This window comes from Melitaea cinxia, chromosome Z (assembly GCF_905220565.1).
Source record: "Melitaea cinxia chromosome Z, ilMelCinx1.1, whole genome shotgun sequence".
Classification (NCBI taxonomy): Eukaryota; Metazoa; Arthropoda; class Insecta; order Lepidoptera; family Nymphalidae; genus Melitaea; species Melitaea cinxia.
The window spans coordinates 11,774,556-11,789,808 of record NC_059424.1 but is presented as its reverse complement, the minus strand read 5'-3'; the positions used below and the strand labels follow the sequence as shown (position 1 = coordinate 11,789,808).

General features: G+C 32.3%; 1 protein-coding gene across 1 annotated transcript in view; it reads right to left on the bottom strand.

The window, feature by feature from the left end:
- The window catches only part of LOC123668360 (titin homolog), a 45,204-nt gene extending 30,193 nt beyond the window's left edge, over window positions 1-15,011 (bottom strand). Inside the window, exons 1-8 of the mRNA XM_045602097.1 lie at window positions 14,874-15,011; window positions 5,783-5,897; window positions 5,254-5,427; window positions 4,243-4,423; window positions 3,333-3,457; window positions 3,053-3,231; window positions 2,096-2,257; window positions 461-603 (exon numbers count right to left, since the gene is read on the bottom strand). Of these exons, the coding sequence (XP_045458053.1) occupies window positions 461-603; window positions 2,096-2,257; window positions 3,053-3,231; window positions 3,333-3,457; window positions 4,243-4,423; window positions 5,254-5,427; window positions 5,783-5,897; window positions 14,874-14,947 (1,153 nt within the window). The 5' untranslated portion in view covers window positions 14,948-15,011. The remainder of the gene's footprint in view (window positions 1-460; window positions 604-2,095; window positions 2,258-3,052; window positions 3,232-3,332; window positions 3,458-4,242; window positions 4,424-5,253; window positions 5,428-5,782; window positions 5,898-14,873) is intronic.
- Window positions 15,012-15,253: the final 242 nt, after the last annotated feature.

Genomic DNA, 15,253 nt, shown 5'->3' with positions numbered 1-15,253 from the left:
ATAAAATGTAAGTGGTAATATGGAAATACCAGAAGTGTCGTTGCCGACCCTATATACCCTTTAGACCCCATATATATATACCCCAGATATATATATATATATATATATATATATATATATATATATATATATATACCCGCGTAGAAAAAAATAATCATAAGTGGACACTTTATATTAGATATTAAAAAAAAATTCGTTAGCCCATAGCTCATTATTTAAAATAATCTGTATTACTTGGCATAAAGAGTCAAAAATTACAAACACTTCAAGCAGTGCAGTCGATACATTTGTACACCAATTTAAAGAAACAGTACTTAAAACAAACCAATAATAGATTTCATATCGACATTAATATTTAGCAGTCCTTATCGCTATGAAATAGTACCTTGAACTGCATGTAATGAGTGTATAAGATAATGTGCATACCGCATAATAAAACCGCATATAATATAATGCTTACCATCCATGGAAACGTAGCATGTCGAAATGCCGACTCTTCCGCCGCTGCTCGTCGCTACGCATTTCCATTCGCCTTCATCAGGCCACTCAGCGCTCGGTACCTCCAACAAGTAACCTCCAACGCCATCTTCGAGAACATGATACCTGAAATAATTATAGGATTTGAAGATATTGTAAATTCTCATTTTATACGCCCTGTCCTATACCCTAGGGCTGTCTGGAAGAAATCTCTCTTAGCGATAAGACCGCCTTAGTACATCTTTCTTCGAATGTATTACTTTTTTGTAACGTTTCTTTTTAATGTACAATAAGGAGTATTTATTATTATTTATTATTAAATCGTCAAAAATATCTCACATCTACTTCTCAGTTATATTTTTTGGGCAATGTGTATATCCACATTAAAAAATTTAAAAATGTTAAATATTATATAAAAACGTGTTAAATATTTTTGCTTGTTAAATATCTGTATAATATATTTATGTGACTAATTTATTTGCAATGTAAACTTTTTACTCAATTTAAAGTAATATCATTCGGAAAATAAATAATAACAACAACGAACTAAATGTGGCAAATATCTTTGAAACCTTTTTATTTAAGAACTAGCTTTTACCCGCGGCTTCGCTCGCATTTATTTATTTTTTAAATAAAAAGTATTCTATGTTACTTCTAATACCTTCAAGAATATATGCACAAAGTTTCATGATGATTGGTCCAGTAGTTTTCGCGGGAAAACGTAACAAACAAACTTACATACACATTTATAATATTTGTAGGATTCTATGATAAATCGATTGTTCATTGATTGAGCATTTTAAAGAAGTTTCTTTTTTGTAACAACATTAAAATAGTTTTTATAAGATTTGACTAAAATATATTCAAAAAAGTGTTTAAAAATATATGGTCGTATTTATATTTAAATACTTTTTGGTTAACATATCGAGATAAATATTATATATTAAGTTCTCTTTTTTCTATAAAATTGTTGTATAAAAATGCTTTAATCTAATACGTACTATTAAACGAGCAATTCTCTGAATCTCGGAAACGGCTCCAACGATTTTCATGAAATTTAGTTTGCTGGGGATTTCGGGGGCGATAAATCAATATAGCTAGGATTCATTTTTGGAAAAGGTCGTTTTATCCCTGTTTTTAGGCAATGAAAAATTGGCTACAATATCGTTAGAATGCGAATGTAAATTTCGCATTTGTCAATAAAGTTGTAATAGCTCAGGTGGGAAATCGACCGGTCAGGATCGGCCGAGAGAACACGGTTCAAATTCCCATGTCTGCGATCGATTATATTGTTTCCTTTTTTTTTCCTAATTGCAGTCATGATTTTTTATTTAAATAACCAGTTCATATTTTTTATTATTATGTCGGTAAAATCAGAAAATATTATTCATATTTTATTAATATGTAATTCGTATTTAAATATGATTTCCAAAAAACACGATTTACTAAAAATACCAAGCTAAGCTCGATCACCCAGGTACTATAAATAAAGCTAGATGCCTCTTTGTGAGTAATGAGTATCTTTGAGTAGTCATGTGTATTCTCAGTTTTACCCCTCACTATGATTATACACCTCTCAATCTGTCAATATATAATACTCCTGTTATATTAAACCTACCTTTCGCTAGGTTCGATTTTTCCTTCTTTATTGTACCAGACAACACTACGTGGCCACGGCGGTACCACAATATGACAACTTAAGGTTAGAGGTTCACAAATCCGTACAAACTGGTCTTCTAGCTCTTTGGTGAATATAGGTGGCGGTTCTGGAGTTATTCCTCTGAAATGTATCAATTTGAGTTGTAACTTATTTTTTGTTTTATCAAATAAAATCTGTATGTATATATATATACATGAATATACACACACACACACACACACACACACATATATATATATATATATATATATATATATACTGTCGCTTAGAAAAATAAATTTATTTTAAATTAGCAAGATAGCAAATATTGTTTACCTAATTTTATACATATATTTGATGCCTTTGATATTAAATCTGAACTTAATCGAATACTTATTCATTTTTATTTAGTGTTTATCGAAAAAAAACCAACAGCTTCTAATGATTAATTGAATATGATAAAGAAGAATAACTGTCTTTTTTATATTGATATGACAACGCGTTATTCTTCTAAGATTATCAACTGAGTTCACTGTTTCTATTTTTAATTGGAAATATATATAAAATTTAACAAAAAAAAAGTTATTGTTTAGTTCGCAGAGAAATAAAATAAATAAATTTCCTTACTACACCAGCTATTTGTCAGTGAAAGTTCCGTCAAAATCGTTCCAGTTGTTTCAGAGATTAGCCAGAACAAACAGACCGACAAACAGACAAAAATCGTAAAAAAATATTTTGGTATATGTACCGTGTATACATTCATATGCATTTAGTAAAAAGCGGTTATTTTAATATAACAAACAGACTCTCCAATTTTATTTATACTTATTATCTATAAATTTAACGCTACGAATCATTGAAGTCGAACACTAAATCCTAATAGTTACGAAGGTCGTACATAGAAAGATAAACAGGCAATAAATATAATTAATGTACCCAGAACTTGGTCGAGAAGAGTTTTCCTTGCTAGAGCGTCCAACTACGTGAACTTTAGATGACGAATAAGCTCTTCCCATACAGTTAACGGCTTCACACGTATAAGTCCCAAGTGAAGTCGGGTCTTCTGCATTAGCAGTCAAGGCGAAAACATCACCAGCTTTAATTTCACGACTATCCTTTAATTTTATACAATAATATGCATATAAGTAAAGTAATTTATATCGGAAGTACCATATCCAATTAGCTTTTGAACTTAAAGCTATTGTCAGATTTTTACCTTAAACCAACGCAGCACTGGTGTTGGAACCCCCACCACCTTACATTCGAGCGATACTGTACCTTGTTCTGTAAGTAACGCTCGAAGCTCTTCCACGAATTCAGGACGTTTGTAAGCTTTTGGTACTGAAAATAGCAGTAAAAATAATTATAGATAATTTTACAACGTTAATTACGTTGATAAAAAAAATGATTTCTGTTTTTCTGGATATATAATGATAACGTCACATGTATTGTAGTAGTATAAGATAAAAAATGTTGACTTCCGAGTTCTGACTGTCTTATTCAACAAACAAAACGCAGCTGTAGTAACTTTCTGAGAACGAATGGCAGTCTTTAAACCAGACGTACCTGTAGGTATGCTAGGTATATGGCATGAAAGGGCCGAAGTGTTTTAACTACAATGTGCGTAGCAGCTTATAATTTTGTTTGCTCGCAAACGAAAAAAACCGACTTCATTACATCGACAAGTAATACATCGTAAGTAGATGAAAAAAATTAACAAACGCACTAGTCACACTACAATTTTCGAGGGTTTCCCTCAATTTTACTGGGATTTCATCATCAGATCCTGGTTTCGTTATCATATTTATAAACGACGAAGTTATCCCCGAATATACATCCTCTTTTTTGAAGTCGGTTAAAAATAATTATGTTAAGTTGTATATAAGGTGTCTACGTAATTGCATAAAATATTGAATAAATCCTAACTGAACTTTCTATATATTTTTTGGTTTGGCTGTCACGAGTAATACAAAATTTACTAAAATTTAATTAAAAATACCTTTGTGTGAATTTTATTACTTTATAAGACGCAATGAAATTGACGATAGTTTCCTTGTCCTTGCCATTGTAGTATAAAATGTTATTTCCTCCTATAAACAGTCCCAATGATGTTTATCTAAACTAACCTAAAACATTAAGATGAGCGGAACAGCTGGCCCGGCCCCCAACGTTTTCCGCCGTACACGTCCACCTCCCGGCGTCATCCACACTCACGGCAGAAATGTCTGCGCACCAGAAGTTACCATCGCGCACCAAAGCGATCCGCTCCGCTTCCAACAACCGGCGTTCGTTACGATACCATGTTACCTGTACGGGATACATTGGCTTTTATTGGAAATATTGTAAAAATGTCATAAAAAATGTCAACATAGGTAATAGGCATGTGACAAAATTTAAAGTGTATTTAATATTTATAACTGGAATCTATTTCAAGTTTAATCCTAATATTAACTCCTAATATTTCCATGGTGGTTAAAAACGAACATTTGCTTACATAATATTATTAAGTACTGTCGCGTATATTTACTGCGATATATACATAAAAATATACTGCGACCTGGCCTATTTAGCAATATACAAAATATAAAAAATGAGATAGAAGTTGTAGAATCTTATAAAACCGCGATGACGAGTCAGATATTTAAAATAGAGAAATTATGTCATAACGTGTGACGTACGCATCTCAAGGTCTAATTCGTTCTCGGGGACATACTAGAAAATATATTAGGGGTATATAATAAATAGCGTTTATGAAATTATTTAGTAAAAACTCAGTAAATAAACACTGAATCATTTAGTATTATATAATGAATCAGATTTATATCGCGGCATTCCTCGCCTCATAAATGTTGATATTAATAATTACCTGCTATTCTATGTAGTCTACACTACGTTGCTGTATTCGTGTTGTATTGGTGTTGTATTCATCGTGTGAGAAATTAAATGAAATAAAGAAGGACCCAAAAATTAAATATCAACCATAAACACAGCTTTGAATTTAATTGGTTTCTAGATAGGTATATAAATAAATAACACATACACTAATACACTACAGCGTGTAATGACGCAACACGAATTCTGTTAGGACAACTGAAATAGTTCAACTAATGTAAAAACGTATCATTAAAAGAACTTACCCTGCATTCAGTTGAACTGACGATTTCAACTAGAAACCTAGTTCGAGTGCCGACCTTCACGGTGAGGTCTTGTAAACGTCGCAAGAAAGTTGGTGGGTCTTCGCCTGTCGGCGTTTCGTCCGGGGAAACTTCCAATCGTACCCTGGTCGAGTCCTTACCGGCAGCATTGCTAGCCTGTTAATAGAAGCTGATAATTACTTACTTATCGTTATATCAAACTTTTTCAAACCCCTAAATATTAATTAAAATAGTTCGTTTATTCATATTAATAATACAAGCACAAAGGTTTAATATTTTGTTTGTTATGTAATGGATAAACTCACAAACTACTAAACCGATTTTAAAAATTCTTTTAACATGAGAATGCTACGTTATCACTGAGTAGACAGGCTATATTTTAATGGGTGAAAGAAAACAATAAAATCGTGTAGTCCACGCGCGCAAAGCCGCTGTGGAAAACTAACTTAAGTGAATACATAAAATTTCATAACTCGTGACTGTAGAATATATAGGTAATAAGGAATCTTACTTGTAGGGTGTAAACACCACTGTCACCGGTCCGTGCAGCGGAGATGGTCAGACGGACGCCGCCCGCGTCGTCCGATCTTTTAAAGCGGTCCTCAAGCTTCGCTCCCGCTCGACTCCTATAAAAAAATTATATTTTTGAAAATATTTAAAACTAGCTGTGCCCGCGACTTCGTCCGCGTGGGATTTAACAAAAAAAGTTATTTTTCTGTTTGTAGAGTTATAAAATAGGTAAATAAATTTCTAAAATAAAAGTAGCCTAAGTAACTCCTTCCCTACATCAGCTCTGCCAGTGAATGTCCCGTCAAAATGGGTTCAGCCTTTTCAGCCGAAACAAACAGACAGACAGACAAAAATAGTAAAAAAATGTTATTTTGGTGTATGTACGGTGTATAAATCCATATGCATATATTAAAAGCGGTTATTTTAATATTATAAACAGACACTCCAATTTTATTATTTGTATAGATTAACCTGTATTATAGATATTTATATAATTGAACGCCTATATAGGGTAAGGTGCTGTGTGGCTACGGCACTAAAGAATTTAGCCACCCCCTCTCTTCCCGTGGGTGTCGTAAGAGGCGACTAAGGGATAACAAGGTTCCACTACCACCTTGGAACTTAAGAAGCCGACCGATGGCGGAATAACCATCCAACTGCTGGCTTTGAAATACACAGGCCGAAGACGGGCAGCAGCGTCTTCGGTGCGACAAAGCCAGTACTGCGGTCACCAACCCGCCTGCCCAGCGTGGTGACTATGGGCAAAACACACGAGTTCACGTTATTTTTGGCGTAAACTTGTGGAGGCCTATGTCCAGCAGTGGACTGTATAGGCTGTAATGATAGGGTAAGGTTGCTCAAGTCGTACTATCGCCTAAGTCGTACCTCGACCTCGGTGATATCCCAGCTGTCGCGTATAAAAATTGTCATGTGATGAGGTAGATCTGAACTAAATAGCCAAGCAAGCACGTGAAAACAATTGGACGGCCGGCCGTGTTGCAGAGCAAAAAATAATCAAAAAGTAAGTTTTTTCTACAGTTTTCAATTAAATTTTCAGCTCATTCGTAAGTTTTTTATAAAAGGAATGTAATTTTCAACTTATTTTTTTGTTTACGTCTATTTTTAATGATAATTTGGCAGTCGTTCAGGTACACCTAAACAGTAGATTTTTTTTAGGTTATAACAATAATTTTGTTTTAAAACTTAGAATACCTCACTGCATAAGTCGTACCTGTGCAGAATTCTTTACTCGTACCGGTACGACTTAGGAATTCAGAAAATTGTGTGTTTAATTTACTTAATTTTTTTAACCTTTATAATAGTTGAAAGCGGGAAGATATGAACGAAACTTTAGAGAAGCATCGGAATGGTGAAATCGGATTTAATGAAGCTTGTAGAAGACATAATACACCAAAACCTACATTACTGAGACATTTGAAAGGATTGAATAAGACAACAAAATTTGGAAGACCTAATGATATGTCGTCACATATGGAGGAGATGCTGGCACAGCATTTGATAAATTTGGAGTCTTGTTTATTCGGGTTAACTACGACTGAATTTAGAAAAATTGCGTTCGAGCTTGCCGAAAAATTTCAATTACCTCATCATTTTAACAGAGAAAAGAGAATAGCAGGCTAACTCACTTAAACATATTATCTCCTGTTCCTTGCATAACAACATTTATTAAAAAAAATAATAAAGGTACTAAACCAGCAATGGACTTAACTTCCAGTCCCCACAAAAATGAATTAGAAACCCAGGAAAACATAAATAAAAGAAAGAAGCCTGTATTGGATATTAAAAAAATCAAAATAGTAAATAAACCCACAAAGAGAAGAAAGACGGACGGAACATCTAAGAAGAACAAATAAATAAAAGGAATAGAATCGTGGCTATGTCAACTATGTAAGGATTTTCAAGAAAATATGATTCAGTGTCTAAAATGTAAAGGTTGGGTACATGACCGATGTGCTGGCATGGAAAGTAAAATAAAAAAATACGTTTGTGATATCTGTGTTCAACCACAATAATTGTCTAAGCTTAACTTTGTATAATTAACAAGTTATAATTTTGCTTCTTGGCTTTTTGCTTTTGTTTTGTCTGGCACGAACTTGGGGAGGCCTATGTCCAGCAGTGGACTGAAATAGGCTGAGCTGAATTTTGTTTTCTATTTTTAGTTTAGTTTGTAGGTCACTATAACTGATTTTGTGACTATTAACCAAGGAAAGATATTTTAAGTTGATGTTAGAAATTCAGACTAATTTGTTTGTAAATTTTGTTTATTTTAATGTGATTTCTTGTTATTACTTAAGTATTTTTTTATATCGTTTATAATGTCTTAACTAAAAACTTATTCTAAGTACGATTTAGGCTATAGGTGGTACGAATTAGGCGACTAGGTGCTTTAATCGTACCGAAGGTACATTTGTGCAAATCGTTAAAATATCTATGTTGCTAAGTGGCTTTTAAATTTCTATGAATATTGATTAAAAGGTAACTAAATGAAGATTATGTTCATGCAAAAGATTTTGTTTTATTTGAAATGCATTAAATACTACAGTATTATTTCCTTAGGGGGTACGACTTGAGCAACCTTACCCTATATTAATCCAGTAACTTACATTATCCTGATTTCTATCAAAATAAGATTGAACAACGGAATTAGAATATTAAGTAGTTTGTTTCTGTTCTTCACTCAATTCAGTAGTTAATTTTTTATTAATGCTATGAGGTGGTGCTGAATTTTCAATGTTTCAAAATTCAATGAGGAACACTAACTACTCTTAAGTAAAATCTTTGATTTACAAATACTATTTCAACGTAATATCTATCATCTTTATCCTTAATCCCAAACATTATTGTAGAATAAATTATCGGTTTCATTTTGTTTATGCCAGTGTTTTCAAAATTTGCTTGATTATCATCTTTTAATAGTCAAATACATAAATATATATAGATTCTGCTTTGTAACACAAAGTTAGGAATTGCGCTCAAGCATGCGAGCAAAGACAATGTGCGGTATAAAGCATAATGTTACATACATTGTCTCGTTTCTCGGACCCTTCGGACCGTTGTATTACTTGTCGATGTAATTGAAGTCGTTTTTTTTTTTTCGTTTGCCAGCAAACACAATTATTATTTCGACCAATATAGACAGTCTTTGAGCAAAAACCAGATAGATCAGACATCAAGTTACGTAAAGTTTTATAGTTACTCTAAATATAGATGATGTTAGCTTCGATGATGAATGGAAACAGTTGGCATGCGATTAGAAATTATTAGGGCGTGAGTAACAATGATTTTACTTGGTTATATTTATATAAAACATTTGCTTTTTATAATTATTTCCAACGAGTAATTACAAAAGTGAATGTTTGATCTTAACAAGTTACAAATGTAGGTCATCTGGGCATTTCGTCGAAAGATCTACCTATTTTATATCTATAGTATAGGAAGTGCCCGGGAAAGGCACGAGTAACACAAACTTTGATTCCAGGAAATACTGGCGCAGGCGAAACGAAGCAGATCAATAATTGCCGCCCTAGATGGTTCTATTTATATCTGCATACGAATATTGCATCCTATAATGGCGTAAAAACCACGAGCATCCTACATTAATACAACATATTTTAAAGATGCATAAGTTTTGTAGACAATGCCTCATTCTAAAAATTGTATCTAGTTCTATTTAAAACACTCCTAACTTATCTAGGTACTACTAATCAAACCGTTATCACTAAAGGAGATTACAAGAAATAGTCATATCGATAAACACTTTTAATTTAAAAACAAATTATACCTACATTTCAAAAATTAAATTTAGTGCGAAACACGATTATTTAAAGTATGTTAAGGTTACTCAAAACTCTCATAATAATGACGCATTTTATGATTATCTGGTAATTTTTACATTTAAATTTCCCGTTGTTGTCTGTTCTACTAAAACTATATCTGTTATGACCAAAACTTACGACCTCACGACCCTTGTTTTAATATTTTATAAGCGACAACCCGTCCCCGAGAAGTTCTCAATCTAAATATAATCGTTTGAGACGCCAATGCCGCGGCCAAACGCGTAGCACAAAATTTACTTCGAATTGCCATACGATTGTATTCTGAATATTTTACCGCAATAAGTAAAGAACAAAACTAGACTGTTATGATGATTTCAATAGGAAAAAAGATTTGTTGTGTTGGTTAAGCTTTATTTGAATTAATTAGCCTGTAATATTCCTCTGCTGTAAAGGTTTATTTTCTTATATATAGAAAAAGGTTTGAAGCTTCATTCAATGACACAATTAGACAAGCCGTCAAACTACTAAATTTTGGTTTTTTTTTTCCTATCAAGACTTACGGTTGTTGTCAAGTGCTTATGATAACAATGGAGCTCAACGGCTTCGAGACAGGTGAGCCATCACCACGTCAACGAGGATAAAACCCCAGACTAGTAACAACATAAAAAAAAAATAACTAAAAATTTTAAGTTTACTAAATTATTTTTAATCTTACCTCGGTGCAAAAGTCATACAAAAGCTAATTTTGGTATATTTTTTTTACTGTACGATTCTTATTTTCAATCATTCTTTTCTTCCATTCCTCATGAGAAACCACAGTTACATCCATGCTAATTAAGACATAGTTTTAAAAACATAAGTAATTGTTAGAAAGTGTTTGAGTATATATTTTATTTTATATAAGTAACTGATGTGACGTAGACGTGATTTTAATATCTATATAAAGATCTCAACGCCCCCAATTCTTATTCTCATAGTGGAACTGTATTGATTATCTATTTATAGTTATCTCAATACGTCGCGGCAACGAAAGAAAATTAGTCAATAATACAGCTGTTAAATAAAATATTTTAATAGAACGGTGGTTTTTTATTACTTCTATAAAACATGCTATTTAACGCTGTATGTAAATACGAAGCGATCAAATCAAAATCTATTTTTTTTAAGTGATATATCCACAGGCTTATAATGCCCGTGCTTTTGTTATTCAATTTTATTTTATTTTTTTGTTTAAACATACATCGGTAATTCACTGTAACTTTAAAATCCTAGAAACCTTAATGGCGCTTGGCTCAAGATTCTATTTTTACAGAACTTTTTAATAAGTAGCCTATGTTTTTAGTGCGATGTATAAGCGTTCGGTATTTTGCATGTGTACTTTACTTCCGCTCGTATTGAATAGCATACTTAATTTTAATAACAATAACAATAATAACAAACTTGGCTAGGATAGTAATATTAAAAAAATGTTGATGTTGAACAAATATTTCCAAGCATAGTATACACATACCCTACCGAGGACGATATAAAAGCTACGAGATTCACTCTAATTTTATGACTCTCGTATATTTTTCTTTAAGACCAAATTTTTCTTTGTGCAGCTATTAATAAGACATAGCACAAACAAATCGTTTGGTATCTAGGTCGCGTTACAGGAACAGTTGCATTACCAACTGGCACATACGCTGTTGGAAACATGCTTTATGAGAATATTTTATTTACTGACCAGAATGAAAGTTTGACCATTTCGACAATAATTCATTTCAAAAAATTTTCTCTTCTCTTTCTAGCTTAATTACAAAAATATTTAAACACCGCAGTATAATTTATAATTAAATAATTAATACACATGTAGCTAGTCCGTTAGCGAAGTTTGCAGTGCTGCTTTCTTCTCCAGGGGTTGTGGATTCGATTCCAACTACGAATCTAGATGTAATATACTTATTAATTTCTACATGTATTATTATACGAGTATGTATACTTATTGAAAAAACATAGCTATATGAGTGTAATGTAACCTATTACACAGACATTAAATTGCCTATCTTAAAAATAATATTTATAACTTTCACTCTACATTATTTTATTAAGTCTAACGTTGTAATTGTTCATATGTCATTTTTAAAAATGAATCGATACCTCCTTTGGGCATGCCAAAACTTAAGAACTACCACCGATTTCATTCATATCTTTTGAATTTCTGATTTTGTAGGAGTTGCTCACGGATTAAAAGAATAAGATACAAGAATACATATAAATATATATTCATAATTATAATGACTATTTAAACTTCCAGCATTTGACGGATAGCAAAATAAGACGCCTGTTAGGTCAGCTATCTGCTATCCGTGTATTTGTGTATATCCAAAGAGGATATAACCGCTACGTTTTATGTATATCCGTGCTGTTCCTCCGCTTATGACGCGCGCCGGATGTTAGCCGGACGTCAGAAAATTTTCTCATAGGAATGTTTCGACATTCCTATAAGCTTTAAATACACTGAGTACTGGATTGAAATTTAATTTATAGGTATAGGGAAATATCTTTATATTCTAAATTATTACATGCAAAGTGCGATACCTCCTTAAATTAATAAGGAATATTGTAAACCCTTTTTCCGCTTCAATTATCTTCTGAATGCCGAAGTAAGCTTATTGTAAACATAGTACATAAATATAAGCGCGGTGAGTCCCGTGCTTGGCTTCGATAGACATTTGCGCAAGATTTATAAAATGTTTGGAATTACGCCAATTAACGAACGATCAAAGACTAGGATAAGATTATAACATAATAAGCACAATTATACGCTGTAAACAAAATGTTAAAAAGTTTATTCACATTTTAGCCAATTTTACTACACTTTAGCCAAGTTTCTACCAGCAAGAAGTTTTTCTAACAGAATTTATACTGAGCAGAACATTCATTATATATATATATATATATATATATATAACTTAACTGATATCACAGATCACGGTATCTTCACCATAACCTCTTTACCTATGCGAAAACCATCAACCTAGAAAAAATTAAATGAATAAAGAAATATTAACTTGACATTCAAAAGAAATTATTTGAAAGTTTTTGTTTTGGACTAGTTCTTGTGCCGCGCTTTAGATGAAATTTGAAGTGTTTGAAAAACACCGAAAATATTATTATTCTTCTTCTTCTTTAGGGTTAATAGCTTTCAATAGTACCAAACAAGTACAGATGATTTCGCTAATGTCACGTATAACCCAAAATATTCAAACGCTAGCTCTGATTTTCTATGGCGATTATAAAAGGAGAGTAATCGAGAGGCTTAAATGTGAACTCTATTATGTAATATTACCAGCGCAAGATTATTTTACGAATTCATGACTCTTCATTGCGTACTATGACGGTCATACGACTTACTGTTAAAAAAAAGAATTATGTAAGTTACATAGAAATATATGAAAAAAACAAAAAACATTTCGCTTGCACCTTCAGTTAAAATTTGCAAATGTAATAAAGGTATAGATTAAATATCTAAATTATTTACTTAGATAATATGTCTAGAAACAGAGTGTTTATATTACTATTAGATAAAGTCAATATATTGTTTAGAATATTATACATGTCGTAAATACTAACATAGTAAAACGTACTACAATACAAAACAGAGAAGCATGTCAATGAATTCTAAAATTATAACTAGATACGTAGTACGAAAATTATAAAAAATATCTCCACACGAATAACCTTCATACGAAACGCTTCAGGGTGAAGAGTAAACGTAAATAGTCTCTATACTGAACGTATGACATATAGCCACGTTTATTTTTATTCTGTTACATATTTTATTTGAATAGCAGAACGCCCAAACCTTCGCTTTTACTATTTTAACTGACGAAAGATATATCAATGATGTGCTACTGACTTACCTATTAAAAAAAAACATCAATAATGATTACCTACATAAATCACTCATCGTTTATTACACGTAGATCAAAGTATCGATAAAGTAAACAATAATATGAAACACGTCCTATAACTGAACCCCGCTTACGTTTTTATAGTAAAGTAAACTTCTACATAGAGTAAAGCATATAATTTGTAGGTAATAAAACACATAGAGAATAACAGTATTTATATTATGCCTCATATTTATTACAATAAGACGTCCAGCAGTTACGCTATATTTTAAAAGAATCATTACAGCCTATACAGTCCACTGCTGGACACAGGCCTCCACAAGTTCGTGCCAAAAATGGCGTAAACTCATGTGTCACCAACCCGCCTGCCCAGCGTGGTGACTATGGGCAAAACACATGAGTTTAAAAGAATATGTGATATAAATATATATCCAACAGAAATTTAACAATTGTGTAGTAGTCAACACATTACTAAGTTGTAGACCTAGCAGCGTGAAAACAACCAAATAGGACCAGTGTAATAGATGTTTTATTTACTTTTTTTAACATGCATATGCAGATAAAATAATTTTAATTATTAAAGAAAAATTTAAAAAAAAAAGAAAAGACGCGGCGAAGAAAGGAGACGCGGGTTCGAATCCCGCTGGAGTGGTCAATTTTTGATATGATATTCAAAAAATGTTTAGAATTCCTAACACAAAAATAAAAAATCAAACATATTAAAAAAAGAAAAATTTGTCCTTAAAACGAGTGAAATTAGAATAATAATTAAAACCACGTTCACTTTTTACTACTTGTGTTTTTACAATTCTGAAACAGAGTAACACTGGTAAACTACACGATTCATCAGTCCCGCAGAGCTTTATTGTAAAAATTACGCAACAAAGTAGTGAATCGCCAAGATGCTCTATGTATCTATTTTATTGTACAAGCTATGTATTATTGCCTATTGATTAATATTATTTGATACACATTTTAAATATTATAATTTCTTCTAACATTGATTAAGTGTAAACAAAAATATAATTAGAAGAATTTTTTTATTATTGCGATGTAATTTTATCTTTAGGATCATAAAAATTGTTAAACTTTATCAATATTTAACGTGAATCAGAAACATTAACGAGCTTTAAAATACCTGTTTCGTCTCATCAGCCTGTAGCCATGTCGAGGTAGCTAATGGCTATATTACATTAATAACGCAAAAATTATATTATTTAGACAGACATGCAAACGTCAAAAGTTTATAAATCGTAAAAAGTTTTTATTTGACGACGTAACATCACAACGAATATAAACACTGATCACTGAACTGCTGCTCTACGTACGGCCACAAAGACGCAGCACCCAGGGGACACCGTATAATTCCTGACCGCTGATGATTGCCAGCCACAAATACCTGTTGTAGATCGATGAGCTGGACCGCACGAGGGGTTTCCCTGCTGCATCACCCTTACAACAATTGCTGCCCATGGCGGGAGCGCATCTCGTTTCGAATCGAGTTCGCGATAGACAAACGCCTACTGCGTGAACCACGAGATATTTTTGTAAAAGCGACGCCAGCGCCGTTATTTGTTTACCATGTAATTCACGGAAAATGAAGATTTTTCAGTCATTGATATATCAATTAAGTGTATAATTTAAATTAATGAAATAACCAACTATGTAGTAGATAGAATTTAATGGGTAAATACTTAGGCAAAGAGACATCGGTCTAGCCTAACGTGACGTTAAAATATTTAAAATACATTGAGGTTCCTGAAAAAAGCTTCAGAAGAG